This window comes from Chrysochloris asiatica, unplaced genomic scaffold (genome assembly GCF_000296735.1).
Source record: "Chrysochloris asiatica unplaced genomic scaffold, ChrAsi1.0 scaffold00325, whole genome shotgun sequence".
NCBI classification, from domain to species: domain Eukaryota; kingdom Metazoa; phylum Chordata; class Mammalia; order Afrosoricida; family Chrysochloridae; genus Chrysochloris; species Chrysochloris asiatica.
In genome coordinates, this window is record NW_006408843.1 from 2,447,988 (window position 1) to 2,465,345 (window position 17,358).

At 36.9% G+C, this 17,358-nt stretch overlaps 1 protein-coding gene across 1 annotated transcript in view; it reads right to left on the reverse strand.

Annotated features, from left to right (window-relative positions):
* The window catches only part of C6 (complement component 6), a 190,146-nt gene that overhangs the window by 123,987 nt on the left and 48,801 nt on the right, over positions 1–17,358 (reverse strand). Inside the window, exons 4-5 of the mRNA XM_006875400.1 lie at positions 15,205–15,346; positions 8,298–8,436 (exon numbers count right to left, since the gene is read on the reverse strand). Of these exons, the coding sequence (XP_006875462.1) occupies positions 8,298–8,436; positions 15,205–15,346 (281 nt within the window). The remainder of the gene's footprint in view (positions 1–8,297; positions 8,437–15,204; positions 15,347–17,358) is intronic.

Genomic DNA, 17,358 nt, shown 5'->3' on the forward strand with positions numbered 1-17,358 from the left:
GCAGGCTTTTCTCCCATGGGTTTTACTCCATTTGCATCATCACAGTCAACTCTACTTTGGGGAGGCAGCTGTTCTCCAGTTGCATTTGTAATGCCTTCTAACCTGAGGGGCTCATTTTCTAGCACTATATCTGGCAGTGTTTCTCTGCTATTCATAATGTTTTCAGTGACTAAATATTCAGAAGAAGTTTGTCCTCACCACTGGACCAATGAAAAACATTCTTATCAATGGAAAAAATATTGAAGTTGTCAAAGACTTCATTTTGCTCATATTAACCATCAACACTCATGGAAGCAGCAATCAAGAAGTCAAAAGACATATTGCATTAAGCAAATCTGCTGTACAAGACCTCTCTAGAGTGTTGAATAGCAAAGATGTCAGTTTGAGGACTTAGGTGCTCCTCCTAACTTAAGCCATAGTATTTTCAATAACCTTATAAGCATTTAAAAGTTGGACAGTGAATAAGGAAGACCGTAGAAGAATTGATGCCTTTGAGTTATGGTGTTGGAGGAAAATATTTAAAGTACTGTTGACTGCCAAAAGAACAAACAAATCTATGTTGGAAGAAGTACAGCCAGAATGCTCCTTGAAAGCCAAGATGGCCAAACTTCGTCTCTCATACTTTGGACATATTGTTAGGAGGGACCAGTCACTGGTAAAGGATATCATGTTTGGTAAAGTAGATGGTTGTAGAAAAAGTGGAAGACCTTCCCACTCCCTTTCCCCCAACTAGACTGATTGGCCCAGTGGTGGAAGCAATGGGCTCAGGTATAGCAACAATTGCAAGGCTGGCCCAGGACTGGGCAGTGTTTTGTTCAGTTGTGTATAGGGTTGCTATGAGTCAGTACTGACTTGATGGCATTTAACAAAAACAACAATTAGGTAAATCTGCTGCAAATATCAACCAGAAAAATCTGAAAATTTAAAAATTGACTTTTGGGAGCTGGAACAAATGGTTCCAGTCACTGCTGATACATCTCATGGGTGATTCCTTTTGAATTTTAATTATGAAAGGTACTGAGACTAACCCTATTATTACTGTCATTCTGTAGTAGGTCTGGTGTACCACATGTTAGATGAAGAACTAAAAAACAGGGATTCTAAATCTACATTGTCATTGTATAACTCTAAGAAAGTCATTAAACCTTAATGAACATTCATTTCCTTATTTGTAGAATGAATATAAATCATGTTATGCCTTTATGGGAAATTGGTATGAGGATTGTGTCATCTAATCCTACATTTGCCCTAGCCAATTAAACATTTTTATTATTTAACATAGACACATACTGAGCAGCATATTTCTTGGGAAATCATTATATCTTTTAAAAAAAATTTTTGTTGTGAACTGATTGGTAGTTTACATGGGAGAACATCAGCTTTACACCATCATTTCATTGCAATGATTACAATCTCTGTGCATCATCATGCAACAGTATTTGCTTCCATTCCCTCTGTTTTCCTTTCTCTTTTTTTTGGAGGGTGATGTGGGGAGATGTACACAAAAACTCTCAGGAATATATAATAATTTAAACACCAAAGGGCGCATTCTGCAAGCCTGCCTCCTGGCCACTAGCACTCAGTCCCTCTCTTCCCATGAATCTAGAGTGCTCAGCTGCTTCCTTTCTCTGTGTCCTCATCGCTGACTCCATCTCTGGTGTTGCTACTTCTCTGCATAAGGTCCTGCATTCTGCTTGTGCACGTCTTCCTTGATGATCTTAGGTCCTCTGTTTCTGGACTGTAAGATTAACCACTCCCCTGCTTTTGTTACAAAATGTCTACCTTTACAATTGTGGCAGTCATTAGTCATGATAACAATTATTCACTATTGAATCATAAGAGTCTGATCCCCATGTCTTTTCACCAGGCCCATCTAGACAAGATGAAAACTATTCAGTGGGGACTGTTTCTTTCCCCCCCACACTCTTAAACTAAATTCCCTCTTGAAAACTTGTAAGCCATTCACTTCGTTCCTTTATTGCCCCCTCATTTTACGTAGCCAACGTCTAAGTTGCCTGTCCCTACGTACCCTGTATACAGAGGGGATAGAATTGACACTTGATGTGAAATTGGCATTTTGAGCTACTACATCCATAAGTATAGGTCAAGTTCATCAAATTGTAGCAATTTACACTCATTTCCCTTATCAATTTTTTTTTTTTTTTTAATCTTTGTCTAGTTGAGTTCTGAATATCAAGCCATTGATGCTAGGTCAAATGGGTACTATCTGCAAGTCTGGGCTTTCTTGTACCTTTTCCCTCACTTCATATCAGCTGGATGCTTCACTCTCAGCTCTAGCCCTCCATGGCTATGTCCTTGTCCACGCATGGGCTCAGGAGTAAAATCATCATATCTTAAAAGTAAGTTTGTAAGTTGATTGCTTACGAACTAGAAAGCATCCTTCCATTGTTGTTGTTGTTGTTAAGTGCCCTTGAGTCCAACCCATAGTGACTCTGTATAGGGTTTCTGAGGCTGTAAAGCTTTACCGGAACAGAAAAACTCATTTTTCTCTGTTGGGGCAGTTGGTGGGCTCTTGGACCTTGAAGTTAGCAGTCCAGTGCCCATCCTACATAGTCACTATGCTTCATATTTATCTATCTATCAATCCAAACCTATTATATTTTTAAAAACAGTTTTACTGGAAAGTGAATCATCTATGGAAGACTATGTTTTTGAATTCAAACAAGAAAACAGCTCTATTTGATATTGCAGGGTTGTTGTTGTTATTATGTGCCGTGGAGTTGGTCCCGACTCATAGCGACCCTGTACAGGGTTTCCAAGGCTGTAAATCTTTACGGGAGCAGAAAGCATCATCTTTCTCACGCGGAACAGCTGGTAGTTTCCAACTGCTGACCTTGTGGTTCGCAGCCTGATTCGTAACCACTACGCTACAGGATTTAAAAACTACATACTGTACCAGGGCAATAACATTGTGGGAAACAGAGTAAAAAAAAATAATAATTGGAATCCTGAAACGTGCAGCTTTTTCTTAAGATACAAACATATACCCTTATCTAGCAAAATCAAAAGAATTTCACTGATTTTCATCCTCCCATAGTACATAATCGGAGTTTGGGGCTATAAGATAAGCACTGGACCATAAGGTTGGTTTGAACACAAGGTCGGCCGTTCAAATCCACCAGCCACTCCTTGGAAACCCTATACAGGGTCTCTATGAGTCAGAACTAACTTGACAGCACTTAACAACAACAGAACATACTTATATGCTGATGTTCATATTCTAGGTCTGTCCACATAGTCTATTAGATAAATCTTAAGGTTGATAATATTATTGTTAGAATTTTTTATATGGTTTCTTTGACACTTTTTTCTAAATTTTATTCAGGAGTTCTGTTGGTGGTGGTCCATCTTGGATTAGTGTCTTCTAGTGTCTAAGGCAATAGTGAGTAGTTTCTTCACCTTGCTAGAAGTCACTTTAGGCCCAGAACTTTAAGCAGAGACAGAACTTTTCAAGTTAAGTCTTCCTTGAGGTGCATAAATTTGGCAGTTGGAATTCCCTAGCACCCATAAATGTATATGTCTGTATTATTGCTATTGTTATGTTGCCACTGAGTAGATTCCAACTCAGGACAACCCCATGTGTGCCCAATAGAACTGCTCCATAGGAGCTCTAACCTTTCATCAGGTCACCCAGCCTGTCATCTGGCCAATCTTTCATCTAGCAGTTGAGTGCATAATCATTTTCATCACCCAGGGACTCCAGTTGTATATTGCTGTTGTTAAGGGTTGTCAAGTTGGTTCCAAATCATAGTGACTTGTATAGGGTTTCTGCAGCTTTAAATCATAATGGAAGCAGAAACCCTCTTCTTTCTTCCATGGAACAGCTAGCAGGCTAAGATGGAGGACCTTGTGGTTCACAGTCCAGTGTTTATTGTATGGACAGACCATGCTTCCCAGTTGTATATTGTTGTTAAGTGCTGTAGAGTTGGCTATAACACATAGAAACCCTGTATAGAGTTTATAAGGAATGGCTGGTGAGCTTGCACCCCCTACCTTGTGGTTCACACTGATCTTGCAGTTCAGCATATTAACTCACACCACCACAGATATTTAATTGAGTTTGTTGTAGTTGTTAAGTGCTGTTGAGTTGATTCTGACTCATAGCAAACCTGTATAGGGTTTCTGAGAAGTGGCTGGTGGGCTTGAACCACTGACCTTGAAGTTCAAACTGACCTTGCAGCCCAGTGCATTAATCCACAGCAAAATGTCTGTGAACTATATGTAAATAAAGGACTTTTTGAAGGAAGTGTTACATGACTTTGTGCTGAACCCCTACTATCAATAAAATGGCTCTCAGAAAACTTTGTTGTTGTTAAGTGCCATCAAGTCAATTCTGATGAATAGATTTCCTGTATAGGGCTTCTGAGGATTGGCTGGTGGCTTTGAACCACTATTCTTATAGTTATCAGTCCAGTGCTAATCCTATAGCAATGCAAGCAGACTCACTTGCTGTTGTTAAGTGTTGTCAACTTGGTTCCGATTCATAGTGACCCAATACAGGTGGGTTTGAACTGAAGACCGTATGGTTAGCAGGCCAGTGCTTATCCTACAGTGGCATACCTCTGATGTCAAGTTGGCAGGCACGGGTGTCACCATTGCAAACATGTCTTTCCTGATTCCCTTTTCACAAAATAAAGAAACAGCTTGTTCATTTTATTTCAGCAAGTAAGAAGCACTTTTCATATGTAAGATACTGGCACGGTACTGGGAATATGTAGTATGGTGCTCACAACCATTTATGAACAACCACTAAACTAGAAAATTCCACCAAATTCTTCAGTATGAAATTGATAAAGCATGCAATCAAGATTTATTAATAATTACTGTTTATTGGAATGCAAAGTTTGGATGAAAACAAAGAGGAAAGCTCAGTATTTAGAAAATATAGCCTTAGTGATAGAAATGATGCTGGAGATAGCATGATAGAATTTTCAAGACTAATGACTTGCTCATAACAAATACCTTTTTTAAAAAGACGATTATACACACAGCTCATACCAGATAAAATACACAAAAATCAAATTGACCACATCTGTGGGAAAAGATGGTGAAAATCTTATTATCAGCCAAAATAAGGCCAGAGGCAGACTGTGAAACAGATCATCAATTTCTTATAAGTTCAGGATAAAGCTGAAGAAAATTCAAACAAGTCCAAAAGAGCCAAAATATGACCTTGAGTATATCACACCTGAATTTAGAGATCATCTCAAGGACATATTTGATGTATTAAACACTAGTGATTGAAGATCAGAAGAATTGTGAGATGATTTCAAGAACATCATATAGGAAGAAAGAAAAGAGTCATTAAGGAGACAAGAAAGAAGGAAAAGATAAAAAGGAAACACTGAAACTTGCTTTCCAGCATAGAGATGCAAATGGAAAAATGAGGAGGTAAAATAACTGAACAGAAAAATTCAAAGGGCAGCTCCAGAAAACAAAGTCTAATATTGACAATGTCAAGCATTCTAATGAAATGTGCAAAGATGTATAGTTAGAAAATCCAAAAGGAAGAACACACTTAGCATTTCTCAAGCTCGAAGCATTGAATAAAAAATTCAAGCCTCCACTTGAAATACTGAAGGATTTTATGGGCAAATATTGAATGATGCAGAAAGCATCAAAAGAAGATGGAAGGAAAACACATAGTCACTGTACCAAAAAGAAATGGTCAATGTACAACAGTTTCAAAAGGCAGCAATAGTACTGAAGGAAGACGTCCAAGGTGCAATGAAGGTTTGGCAAAGACCAAGTCTCCAGAAACTGATGGAGTAAATTTGGAATCTTTGAAAAAACTAATGCAACACTGAAGCCATTCACTCATCTGTGACAAGAATTTTGGAAGACCTGGCCAACTGATTGGAAGATATTCCTATTTGTGCCAATTCCAATGATAGGTGACCCAATACAATGTGGAAATCATCAGACAATATCATTAATATCACATGCAAGTAAAATTTTGCTGAAGGTATTTTTAAAAAATGGAAGTGTCAGAAGAAGTTCAAGTTAGATTCAAAAGAAGATATGGAATGAGGAGTATCACTTCTGATGTCAGATGGATCTTGGCTGGAAGCAGAGAATACAAGATGCTAACCTGTGCTATATTGAACACACAAAGGCTTTTGACTGTGTGAATCATGACAAATGATAAACGTCATTGCGAATAATGGGTATTGCAGAACAATTAACAACTATCACAAGGAACTTGTACATCAACCTAAAGGCCATCGTTTTAACAAAACAAGGGGGCACTTAATGGTTTAAAATCAGGGAAGTGTGTGCCAGAGTTATATTCTTTCAGCATATTTATTCAGTTTGTATACTAAGCAAATAATTCAAAAAGCTGGATTCTAAGAAGAAGAATGTGGCATCAGGATTGGAAGAAGACTCATCAACAAGGTGCAATATGCAGATGACACAACCTTGCTTGCCGAAACAAAGATAAATACTTACTGATGATCAAATAAAACAGCTTTCAATATGAATTTCACCTCAATGTAAAGAATACAGAAATCCTCATAACTGGACCAATAAATAACATAATGACAAATGTAGAAAAATTGAAGTTGTCAAAGCCTACATTTTGCTTGGATCCACTATCAACTCTCAGGAAAGCAGCAGTCAAGAAATTAAACAACGTGTTGCATTCTGTATATCTACTGCACAAGACCTCTTTAAAGTGTTCAAAAACAATGATGTTGGTTTAAGAACTAAGGTTGATTGACCCAAGTCTTCGTATTTTAAAAAGCTTCATATGCATGAAAAAGTACCTGATGTGGTGCTGTAGGACAAACACAGGGTCATACGGTTGGTTTGAATTGCCGCTCTTCAGAAACCCTATACAGGGTCCAGATGAGTCAGAAATGACTTGACTACACTTAACGACAACATTCATGTGAAAATTGACCAGTGACAAGGTAGACCACAGAAGAATTGATGCATTCGAGTTACAACGTTGGAGAAGAATATTAAAAGTACCATGGACTTCCAGAAGAACAAATCTGTGTTGGACAAAGTACAGCCAGAATGCTCTTTAGAAGCCAGGGTAGTGAAACCTTGTCTCTTTTTGGACATATTAGCAGGAACCTGCCCCTGGAGAAGGACACTGTGCTTGTAAAAGTGGAGGGTAAGAAAGAAGAGGAATATCCTCATCCCCAATAAGATGAACTATACAATGAAGGCAGCAATGGACTTAAGGGTAACAATGATTGTGAATATGACATTGTGTTTTGTTCTGCCTAGGGCAAGACTGATTTCTTGACTGCCAATTTCAGTGAAAGTTAATAATGAATCCAAGCAAAATGAAGCATTTGACAACTTCAGTCTTTTCTTCATTTGTCATGATGTTATTTATTGGTCCAGTTGTGAGGATTTCTGTTTTCTTCATATTGTGGTGAATCCATACTGTGCATAGGGTCTCTATGAGTTGGATTGACCCTACAGAACCTAAAAATAACAACACTGTTTATGAAAACAAATAACACAAAAACACAAACCAATAAATAAAAGGAAAGGAAGCCAAACTCTGCATTACCCTTTTACTCATCCTAAATTTTCTTAGGAGCCAGGTACATTTTTATATTTAAATTTCACAGTTAAGTAAGAAAGCCAGATATGGTAGAAGAAAATTCTGAATAAATAAAACCATTTATCTATGTAGTGGAAAGTCCACAATAGCTGTGAGTCCAGTATAGAAAACATTGGCTTTGGATTCAGGCAGGTCTGTCCTTGACTCTCTAATACACTATTAGCTGTTATGACTTTTGACAAATTAGTTACCTCAGTTTTTTAACCTGTAAATTGAGGATAATAACATTGACCCCCTGGATCATGGAATAAGCAGGAAAATGCTAGCACAACGTCATTTGTTCAAACCCACCAGCCACCACTGAAAATCCCATACAGGGTCATTATGAGTGGGAACCAACTCAATGGCATGCCACTTAACAATAACAACAATAGATGATTGGAAACCTGGTGTTGTAGTGGGGTACATGTTTGGCTGTTAATTACAGGATTGGTGGTTCAAATACACCAATGGCTCCATGGGAGAAAGAAGAGGCATTCTGTTCCTGTAGAGACTTACATCCTTGGAAACCCTATTCAGGGTCACTATGAGTCAGAACCTACTGGATGGCACAAAACAATAGGTACTGACAATATAATAGGCTCATTAACTTTTTTTTTTGGTGTCCTTTCATTTGCCATGAATTGTTCACCAGAAATTCAGCTTATAATCATTATGGAACCTGGGGTGCTACCATGATACGGCTTCATACCTCAAAGTTGACAGCATTCAGATTGGCTGGGACACGGTACGGATTACTTGCTCTACTGCTTTTGACAGTTTTACATATTCCTCCATTGAAAGAGTTATCAAGGACTTCTCCTCTGGGCTCTCCTGCCAGAAAATGAAACCTAGAAACAAAGTAATTTTCAAGAGTTCAATAGTTGTAGAGCAATCTTTAAAACTTATCTTAGTCATATAAAATGAATTCTTCTCCTAGGAAGTTTTGACTCATGACAGATGACTGGAAAGAAAACACTTTTTTTTTTTTTTCCTAGCTCATGGTAAGGTATACAAAGTGGTTTAGAATCCCAAAATTAGACCTCCTGGCTCTATTGCCCCATACGATTTCCTAGGCTGTAAAGCTTTATGGGAGCTGATCATCACTCTTTATGGGAACAGATCATTAATCTAATATCATGGGTTGGATTCAAATCATTAATCTTTAGTTAGCATTTGGGAACTTAATCATTGCTCCACCAGTGCTAGCTCTGTTCATGTTCTCATTATTTGTCTAAGTTAATTATTCTGAGCTTTCAATAGATATGAAATAAAAATTCATGTGTATAATTATTTCATTACTTACAAATTCAGTATAAGCGTTAGAAGAAAATTAGGAAATAAATTATTACAATATCATTATCATTCAGGTTCCACCTCCTTGAACAGATGCAGTTAAGGAATTCTGATAAATAATTAATAATGAAATATTTTAGAATGTTATAATTACATTATTGTTTTTACTAATTGTTGTTGTTGCTGTTAGATGCCACCAAGTCAGTAGCAACTAATAGGGACCCTATGCACAACAGAATGAAACACTGTCTGGTCCTGTGCCAGCCTCATATTTGTTATTATGCTTGAGCTCATTGCTGCTGACACTGTGCCAATCCATTTCTTTGGAGGTCTTTCTCTTTGATCCTCCACTTTACCAAACATGACATCCTTTTCCAGTAACTAGTCCATCCTGACAACATGTCTGAAGTATGAGAGATGAAGTCTGGCCATCCTGGCTTCCAAGGAACACTCTCACTGTACTTCTTCTAACACAGATCTGTTTGTTCTTTTGACAGTTCGTGGTACTGTCAATATTCTCCTCCAACACCATAACTCAAATGCGTCAATTCTTTTATGATCTCATTCACTGTCCAACTTTTGAATGCTTATGAGGTTATTGAAAATACCATGGCTTGGGTCAGGTGCACCTTAGTCCTCAAACTGATATATTTGCTCTTTCACACTTTAAAGAAATCTTGTGCAGAAGATTTGTCTAATGTAATTTGTCATTTGATTTATTGACTGCTGGTTCCATGAGTGTTGATGGTTGATCTGAAAAAAAAAAAAAAAAGAGAATTATTTGACATCTTCAATCTTTTCTCCATTTATCTGATGTTGTTTATTCGTCCAGTTGTGAAGACTTTTGTTTTCTTTACACTGAGGTACAATCAATACTAAAAGTTATGGCCTTTGATCTACATCAGTAAGAATTTTAAGTCCTCTTCACTTTCAGCAAGCAAGGTCAGCAAATGGCAGGTTGTTAATGAGTCTTCAGACAATACCGATGCCATTTTCTTCTTAATATAATCCAGCTTCTCAGATAATTTGCTCACTATGCAATCGAATAACTATAGCGAAAGAATAAAGCTTTGGGACACACCATTCCTGATTTAAAACATTCAGGCTTGGACCATTGGCTGGTCTGTTAATGTATGTTTGCAGCCATTTATTAATTTTCTTTAACAAGATTTTACTTGAAAGTGATGTTGGTGATATTGTCCAATGATTTTCACATTCTGTTGGGTCACTTCTGTTTGGAATGGTAATACATATGGATTTCTTCCAGGAGGGACCAGGTAGCTGTTTTCCAAATTTTTTGGCACAGATGAGTGAGTGCCTCTAATGCTGTGTCACTTTGTTGAAAGATTTAAATTTATTTCCCATCAATTCTTTGATGATTCTTACCATTGCCTCAGTTCAGCTTGGACAGCTTCCTTCAGTACCAAGCTCATTTGGTGAATCTTGAAATGGCTGAATATTGGCCAGTCCTTTTTATTATAGTGACTCTGCACATCTTCCATCTTCTTTTCATGCTTTCTGCATCTATGCCAAAAAGTTTGGAAAACAGCTATCTGGTCACTAACTGGAGGAGATCCATATTTATTCCATCAATTCTCAAAGCCTTGTTCTTTGCCAATTCCTTCAATGTACCTTGGATTTCTTCTTTCAGGATCATTGGCTCTTGATCATATGCTACTTTTTGAATTGTTTGAACATCAACCATTTCCTTTTGGTGCAGTTACTTTGTGTATTCCTACCATCTTCTTTTGATGCTTTCTGCATCATTTAGTAATTTCCCCAGAGAATCCTTCAATAACAAAAGCCGAGGCTTGAATTTTTACTTCAGTTCACTTAGCTTGAGAAATGATGAATGAGTTCTTCCCTTTTGGTGTTCTAGCTTCAGGTCTTTGCACGCCTCATTGACTTTGACGTCAGATGATCTCTAAATTCAGGTGGGATATATCCAAGATCATATTTTGGCTCTCATGAACTTATTTACATTTTCATCAGCTTCAGTTTGAATTTGAAAATGAGCAATTGATGGTCTGTTCTACAATCTACCCTGGGCCTTGTTTTGGCTGATAATATGGAGCTTTTCCACTGTCTCTTTCTAGAGATGCAGTCAATTTGATTTCTGAGAATTCCATCTGGTGAGGTCCATGTGTATAGTCATCTTTTATGTTGTTTAAAAAAGGTATTTGAAATGAAGAAATCATTGGTCTTGAAAAATTCTATCATGCGATCTCCAGCATCATTTCTATCAACAAGGCCATATTTTCCAACCACTAATCCTTCTTCTTTGTTTCCAACTTTTTCATTCCAATTGTCAGTGACTATCACTAAATCTTGATTGCATGGTTGATCAATTAGAGACTGAAGAAGTTGGTAGAATTCTTCAATTTCATTGTCATTGGCTTTAGTGGCTGGTGCATATATTTTAATAATAGTGGTATTAACTGATTTCTCTGTAGATGCATGAATATTATCCTATCACAGACAGTGTTGTAGCTCATGACAAATCTTGATATGTTCTTTCTGATGATAATTGTGATGTCACTTCTCTTCAATTTGTCATTCCCGGCATAGTAAACCATGTGATTGTCAGATTCAAAATGGTAAATACCAGTTAATTTCAGTCCACTCATGCCTAGGATATTGATGTTTATGTATTCCATGTTACTTAGTGTGAAATATCATCTCAATTTGTTTTGTTATTTAATTTCCCCAATAACTAACAATGTTGAGTATCTCTTTCATGCACTTATGCCTTTGTATATCTTTTTATATAAATGTCTAAACAGCTCCTCTACCCTTTTATTAATTCTATTATATATCTTATTATTGACTTCTGAGAATTCTTTATGTTGTTTGGATGTATGACTTTTTGTCAGATATATGATTGTAAATATTGCTTCCCATTATATGAGATTTTTACTTTCATAATGGTGTTCTTCAGAGTACAGATATTTTTAATTCTAATGAGGTATGTAAATGTATTATTTTATTTTATTACATGTGTGTTTTATGTCATATCTAAGAAGGTATTGCCTAATTTAAACCAGGGAGATTTCCTCCATTAATTTTTTGTTTTGTTTTATAATTTTAGCTTTTACATCTGAGTTATGGTCTATTTTTAGTTAATATTTGTTAAGGTGTGAGAGAGGAGTCCAATTTTATTATTTTGCATGTGGATAAGGGTTATTCTATAATCATTATTGAAATGATTATTCTTGGTATCCTTGTCAAAATCAAATTTTGTTCCATTGATCCAGATTCTATACTTGTAACAGTACCACATTGTTTAATTTATTATAATTTGGAAGCAAATCAGTAAGTATAAGTCTTTCATCCTTGGTCTTATTTCTCAAGATTAATTTGACTATTCTGGGTCTCATAGATTTCTAAGTTCTGTTTTGGAGAAATGCCATCTTAAAAAGGAGAGTCATTTAGAAAGTCGCTTTTTAAAAAAAACAACACAAAAGCTTTTTATTGTAATTTGAGTGAAAAACTACAGAACAAAACATCAGTATTACATTTAACAAACCATATACTTCATTTTATCTCAGTGATTCTAATCTCTTCAATGCAACATCACTTAACCTACTTCCTCCCTGTGTTTGTCACCTCCATTCCTCCATCCCTCTCAACTCATCTGAACTTAATCCTTGAGCAAATGCTGCCCTGTTGGTCTTGAATGTTTGACCATTCTGTAGTGTGTGCACCTTATTAGTGTTGTTTTCTCTCTCTGGACCTATCCATAGCTTGGTTGAAAATTGGGTCATGGCGGTGATTCCAGTTCTAGACCTGAAGGATGATCAAGGGCCATGGTTTCAGGTTCCTCCAGTGTCTAACAGAAGAGAAAGCATAGTCTTTTACTTATGAGTTTGAGTTTTGTTCTATATTTTCTTCCACTCAATCCAGGACCTTCAAATATGATCCCTTTTCAGAATAAGTAGTAGTGGAAATTATGCCTTATCTAGCTTTTCTGGTCTTAGGGTCATGGAGACTGTTGTTCAGGTGGTCCATTAGTCTACTGGACTAATTATTTACAATTGTCTTCAATGTTTATTACTCTTATTTCCTCCAGACAGGGAGAGACCAATAATTGCACCTTAGATGGCAGCTTATGAGCACTTTATATCTCAGTCATAGGAAGCCACATTTTGTGGGTGGAAATGTATTGCTGAAGGCAAGGATTCTAAACTCAGAAGATTAATAAACAGATTCCAGTAAGCAGTTCTCAAGTCTCTCAGTCCCTGTGGAGGCAAGAAGAGGACTGGTTGTCCTTGCGTCAGCAGGTTTTACTAATTTCTGAGAATCCTTGCAACAACCACTCTACTTGGCATAAGACCACGTGCTTCTGCCAAAGTACACACAGAATGTGGTCCTCACTATCTGTAATTTTAGAGTCTAGACCAGCTGGGTAAGAGGTGACTGTAATGTTACCTCTCATCAGTCAGAACATTGAAAGACATGACTGTCAGTGCAAGAGCTGAGGATTCCTTCCAGGGAGAGGAAAAGAAGGAACTATTTCTGCATTGATAAGAAGGTGATATTGAAGAATTCTCATCATAATCAGCCCTAATAAAGATTTAAAAATATAAAACCTGAAATCAGTTTGTTCAAAATACTTATGAAGATACTGTGGCTCAGACATGTTAAATAGCTTGGATATGCTGTAGTGAGTTAATGCAGAAGTAGGACTACTTTTTACTTTTACATGAATGGTTATTCCATTTTACTGGTTGTTTCCATTTATTTGGTTCAATAGTTTGTGGTTTTTGTTTTAAACCAATGAGACTGAATTTTCAACTGCTGATGTTTACATTTGGTGCTTCAACTCAGGCAGAATAAGTAAATAATTAAACTTTGTAAAACTCCAATATGAAACAATAGAAACCAATAGCGAACTACCTAACTTCTGGCTAAAAAATTAAAGAAAATATCTTTATCACAGGCAGAGGAAGGCACAGACGTTGTCTTTTTTTTTAATATTTCTTATGTCTTAAATAAGGTTTACTTCTACATTAATGGTTTACCTTAAAACTTTCCAAGACACTGGCCCAGTGTAATAAATTTAGAATCCCTTACCTAATCCCATTGCTCTTGTGAGTAGATGGTACTGAAATAGGAATGAATGTTAAACACCCTTCAGCAATATGGAGGAGGGTAGAGTGGTTTCTTGAGTTTTTTGTCCAATATATTCATATCTCTAGTATAAAGTTTTCCTAAGTCAGCATGCAGTAGGGGAAATAACCTGAAGTCTGGATTTGAATCCTGATCCTGCCATTTACTAGTAGTTATTTATTTAAGCTCACAAGGATGGCAGTGCAAGTCTGACCTTCTAACTTTAAACTACATTGACCCATCCTATTTTACATGAGTCCTCATGTGGAGCTGTAGGAAAATTGGACTTATAATCACAAGGTTGGCAATTGAAACCCACCAGCAATGCTTTGGAAACCTTATACAGGTTTTCTATGAGTGAGAATAGACTTGGCGACACTTAACAAAAATATGCCTTACGTGGTCCATATAAGAGAAAGTTTTGGACACTCTGGTCATGCTACCCTGATCTCTTTCTGTACCACTTTTGGTCACACTGTCTTTTCTATATGTGTCTAACTCCATCCCTTCTCACTTTGTCTTCCATTATTAACTTGGATTTGTCTGTCACACTAGAAGGCTGGTATTTCTTTAGTTTTTGGCTTTATACATTCTTATAGGCATACACTTCTGATACCTTCTTTCTCCATCTTCTCCTGGTATTTATGGATTACTCACCCATCTAAGACCTAGCTATTCAGAATCCATCATGGCATTTGCCAGCATCAGTCAACTCTGATCTATTCCACAGCTGTCAGAATTAGAAAATCTAATGCTCCTATTTCAGGAGTATCTGAAATAGGGATGCAGTGAGAATTAAAGATGATAATGTTTGTGACTCCTGGTGAGGAACTTTCAGATTAGCATTGGACTATGAACCACAAGTTGACATTTCAAACCCACCAGCTGTTCCTTGGAAACCATATACAGCATCTCTATGAGCTATAACCTACTAGACATCCTTCAGCAACAACAAAAATGTTTATTAAGGGCACATAACATTGTCTGGCACAAAATAGACACGCAAATGTTAATTCTTGTATTTCCTACGAGTAACAATAATGGCTACAAGCCAGCTATGCTTGGCAGCCATTATTAGAGTCAGAACTGGGTGGAATAGTAAGAGGGTAGTGAGGAAGGTAGATAATGACTTATCTCATTACTTCATTGCATGCTGCTTCTCATTAATTCTGAGATGCATTTCCTCCACAAAATGATAAATAAAAGTTGCATACCCTGTACCCATTAGCTTCACACTTGGGATGGGATAATAGTTCCGCAGACATATTGCCTTTGTTCGCCCACAGTCCCTTTCATCTGAATTGTCTCCACAATCATTTTCTCCATTGCATTCTAACTTGTTGTCAATGCAGCGGCCTAGTCAATAAAAACAAACAACATCAACAAAGAATTTATGCATTTGGAATATAGATGTTTTAAACTTTCAGGTAAATTTGATAGGAAGTTTTCATTATTTTTTATAAAAATTCAGGCACATTTGGAAATGAAGTAATAAACGGATACTTTCCTTATTGAGAATTTCAAGAATCACCTTAGAATGATTTAGTCACTATTGGGAGTTCTGGTGTGGTGTTGTTGGATAAGCACTGGACTACTAACAACAAGGCTGATGTTTCAAACCCACCAGCCATTCCTCAGAAACCCTATACAGGGTTGCTATGAGTCAGAACTGACTCCATGGATCTAAACAGCAACAACAACATTGGGCTAATTGCCTTTAAAAAGTGAAGTAATTATAGAATCCCATTTCCATTATGTTAAATTTGTTGCAGAAATCAAGATCATATTCAAGTTTACTGACCACTAAAACCTGCAAGGTCAATGGTTCAAGCTCACCAGCTGCTCCTTGGAAACCCTATACAGGGTCGCTATGGGGCGGAACCCACTTGACAGCACTTCACAACAACAACAACAACAACCACTAAAGCCGGTGATAATGAAATTGAAGAATTCTACCAACTTCTTCATTCTGAAATTGATCAAACAGACATCAAGATGTATGGGTCATTACTAGTGATTGAAATGTAGAGGTTGGAAATAGAGAGGAAGGAACAGTAATTGGAAAATATGACCTTTGTGAGAGAAACAATGCTAGAAAAAGCATGACAGAATTCTGCAAGAACATTGACATCTTCATTGGAAATACCTTTTTTTAAGCAACATAAAAAATGACTATGCACATGGATCTCACCAGATGGAATACACAGAAGTCAAACTAACTACATCTTTGGAAAGAGATGGTGGAAAAGCTCCATATCATTAGCCAAAACAAACAATCAAAAACAAAAAATACCCAGGGGTAGACTGTTTTGCTCATGAATTGTCCCTGTGCAAGTTCAAGCTGAAGCTTAAGAAAATGAAAACAAATCCATGAGAGCCAAAATTTGATGTTGAACATATCCCACCTGAATTTACAGGTCATCTGAAGAACAGTTTGAGGTATTGGGCACTAGTGACTGAAGACCAGAAGAGTTGTGTGATGATATCAAGAACATCATAGAAGAAGAAAGTAAAAGTTCATTAAGAAGACAAGAAAGAAAGAAAAGACCAAAATGGATATCAGAAGAGACTCTGAAACTTGGTTTCCAGCATAAAGACGCTAAAGCAAATGAAATAAGTGAGGAAGTAAGGGAGATGAACAGAAAATTTCAAAGAGCAGTTTGAGAAGACAAAGGCAAGAATTATATTGACATGTGCTAAGAACTGGAGTTAGAAAACCAAAAGGGAAGAACTCATTCAGCATTTCTCAAACTGAAATAACTCAAGAAAAATTTCAACCCTCAACTTAACAATAGTGAAGGATTCTATGGGCAAAATATTGAATGATGCAGAAAGTAACAAAAGACAATGGAAGAAATACAGTAAGTCACAGTACTAAAAGAAATGTTCGATGTTCAACCATCTCAAGAGGTAGCATATAATACTGAAGGAAGAAGTCAAAGGTATACTGAAAGCAGTGGAAAATGACAAGCCTCTGGTAATGGAAAAAAATATATACAAATTGAGATCTTGCAACAAACTGTTGCAGCACAACAGACACTTATTCTTACCATGAAATTTGAAAGACAGCTACCTGGTCAACTAATTGGAAGAGATTCTTATTTGTCCCCATTCCTAAGAGAGGTAACCAAATAGAATACAGAAATCAACAGATAATGTCACTAATATCACAAGCAAGCAAAATCTTGCTAAAATAATTCAAAATTGACAGCAACATTACATGAAAAGGACCTGGAAGTGGTTCAAGTCAAATTTGGACGAGGAGGTGAATGAGGGACATCATTGCAGATGTCAGATGGGCTGTGGCTGAAAGGAGAATACCAGAAAGATGTTTGTCTATGTCTTGTGGACTTGGTACTTGGAGTTGG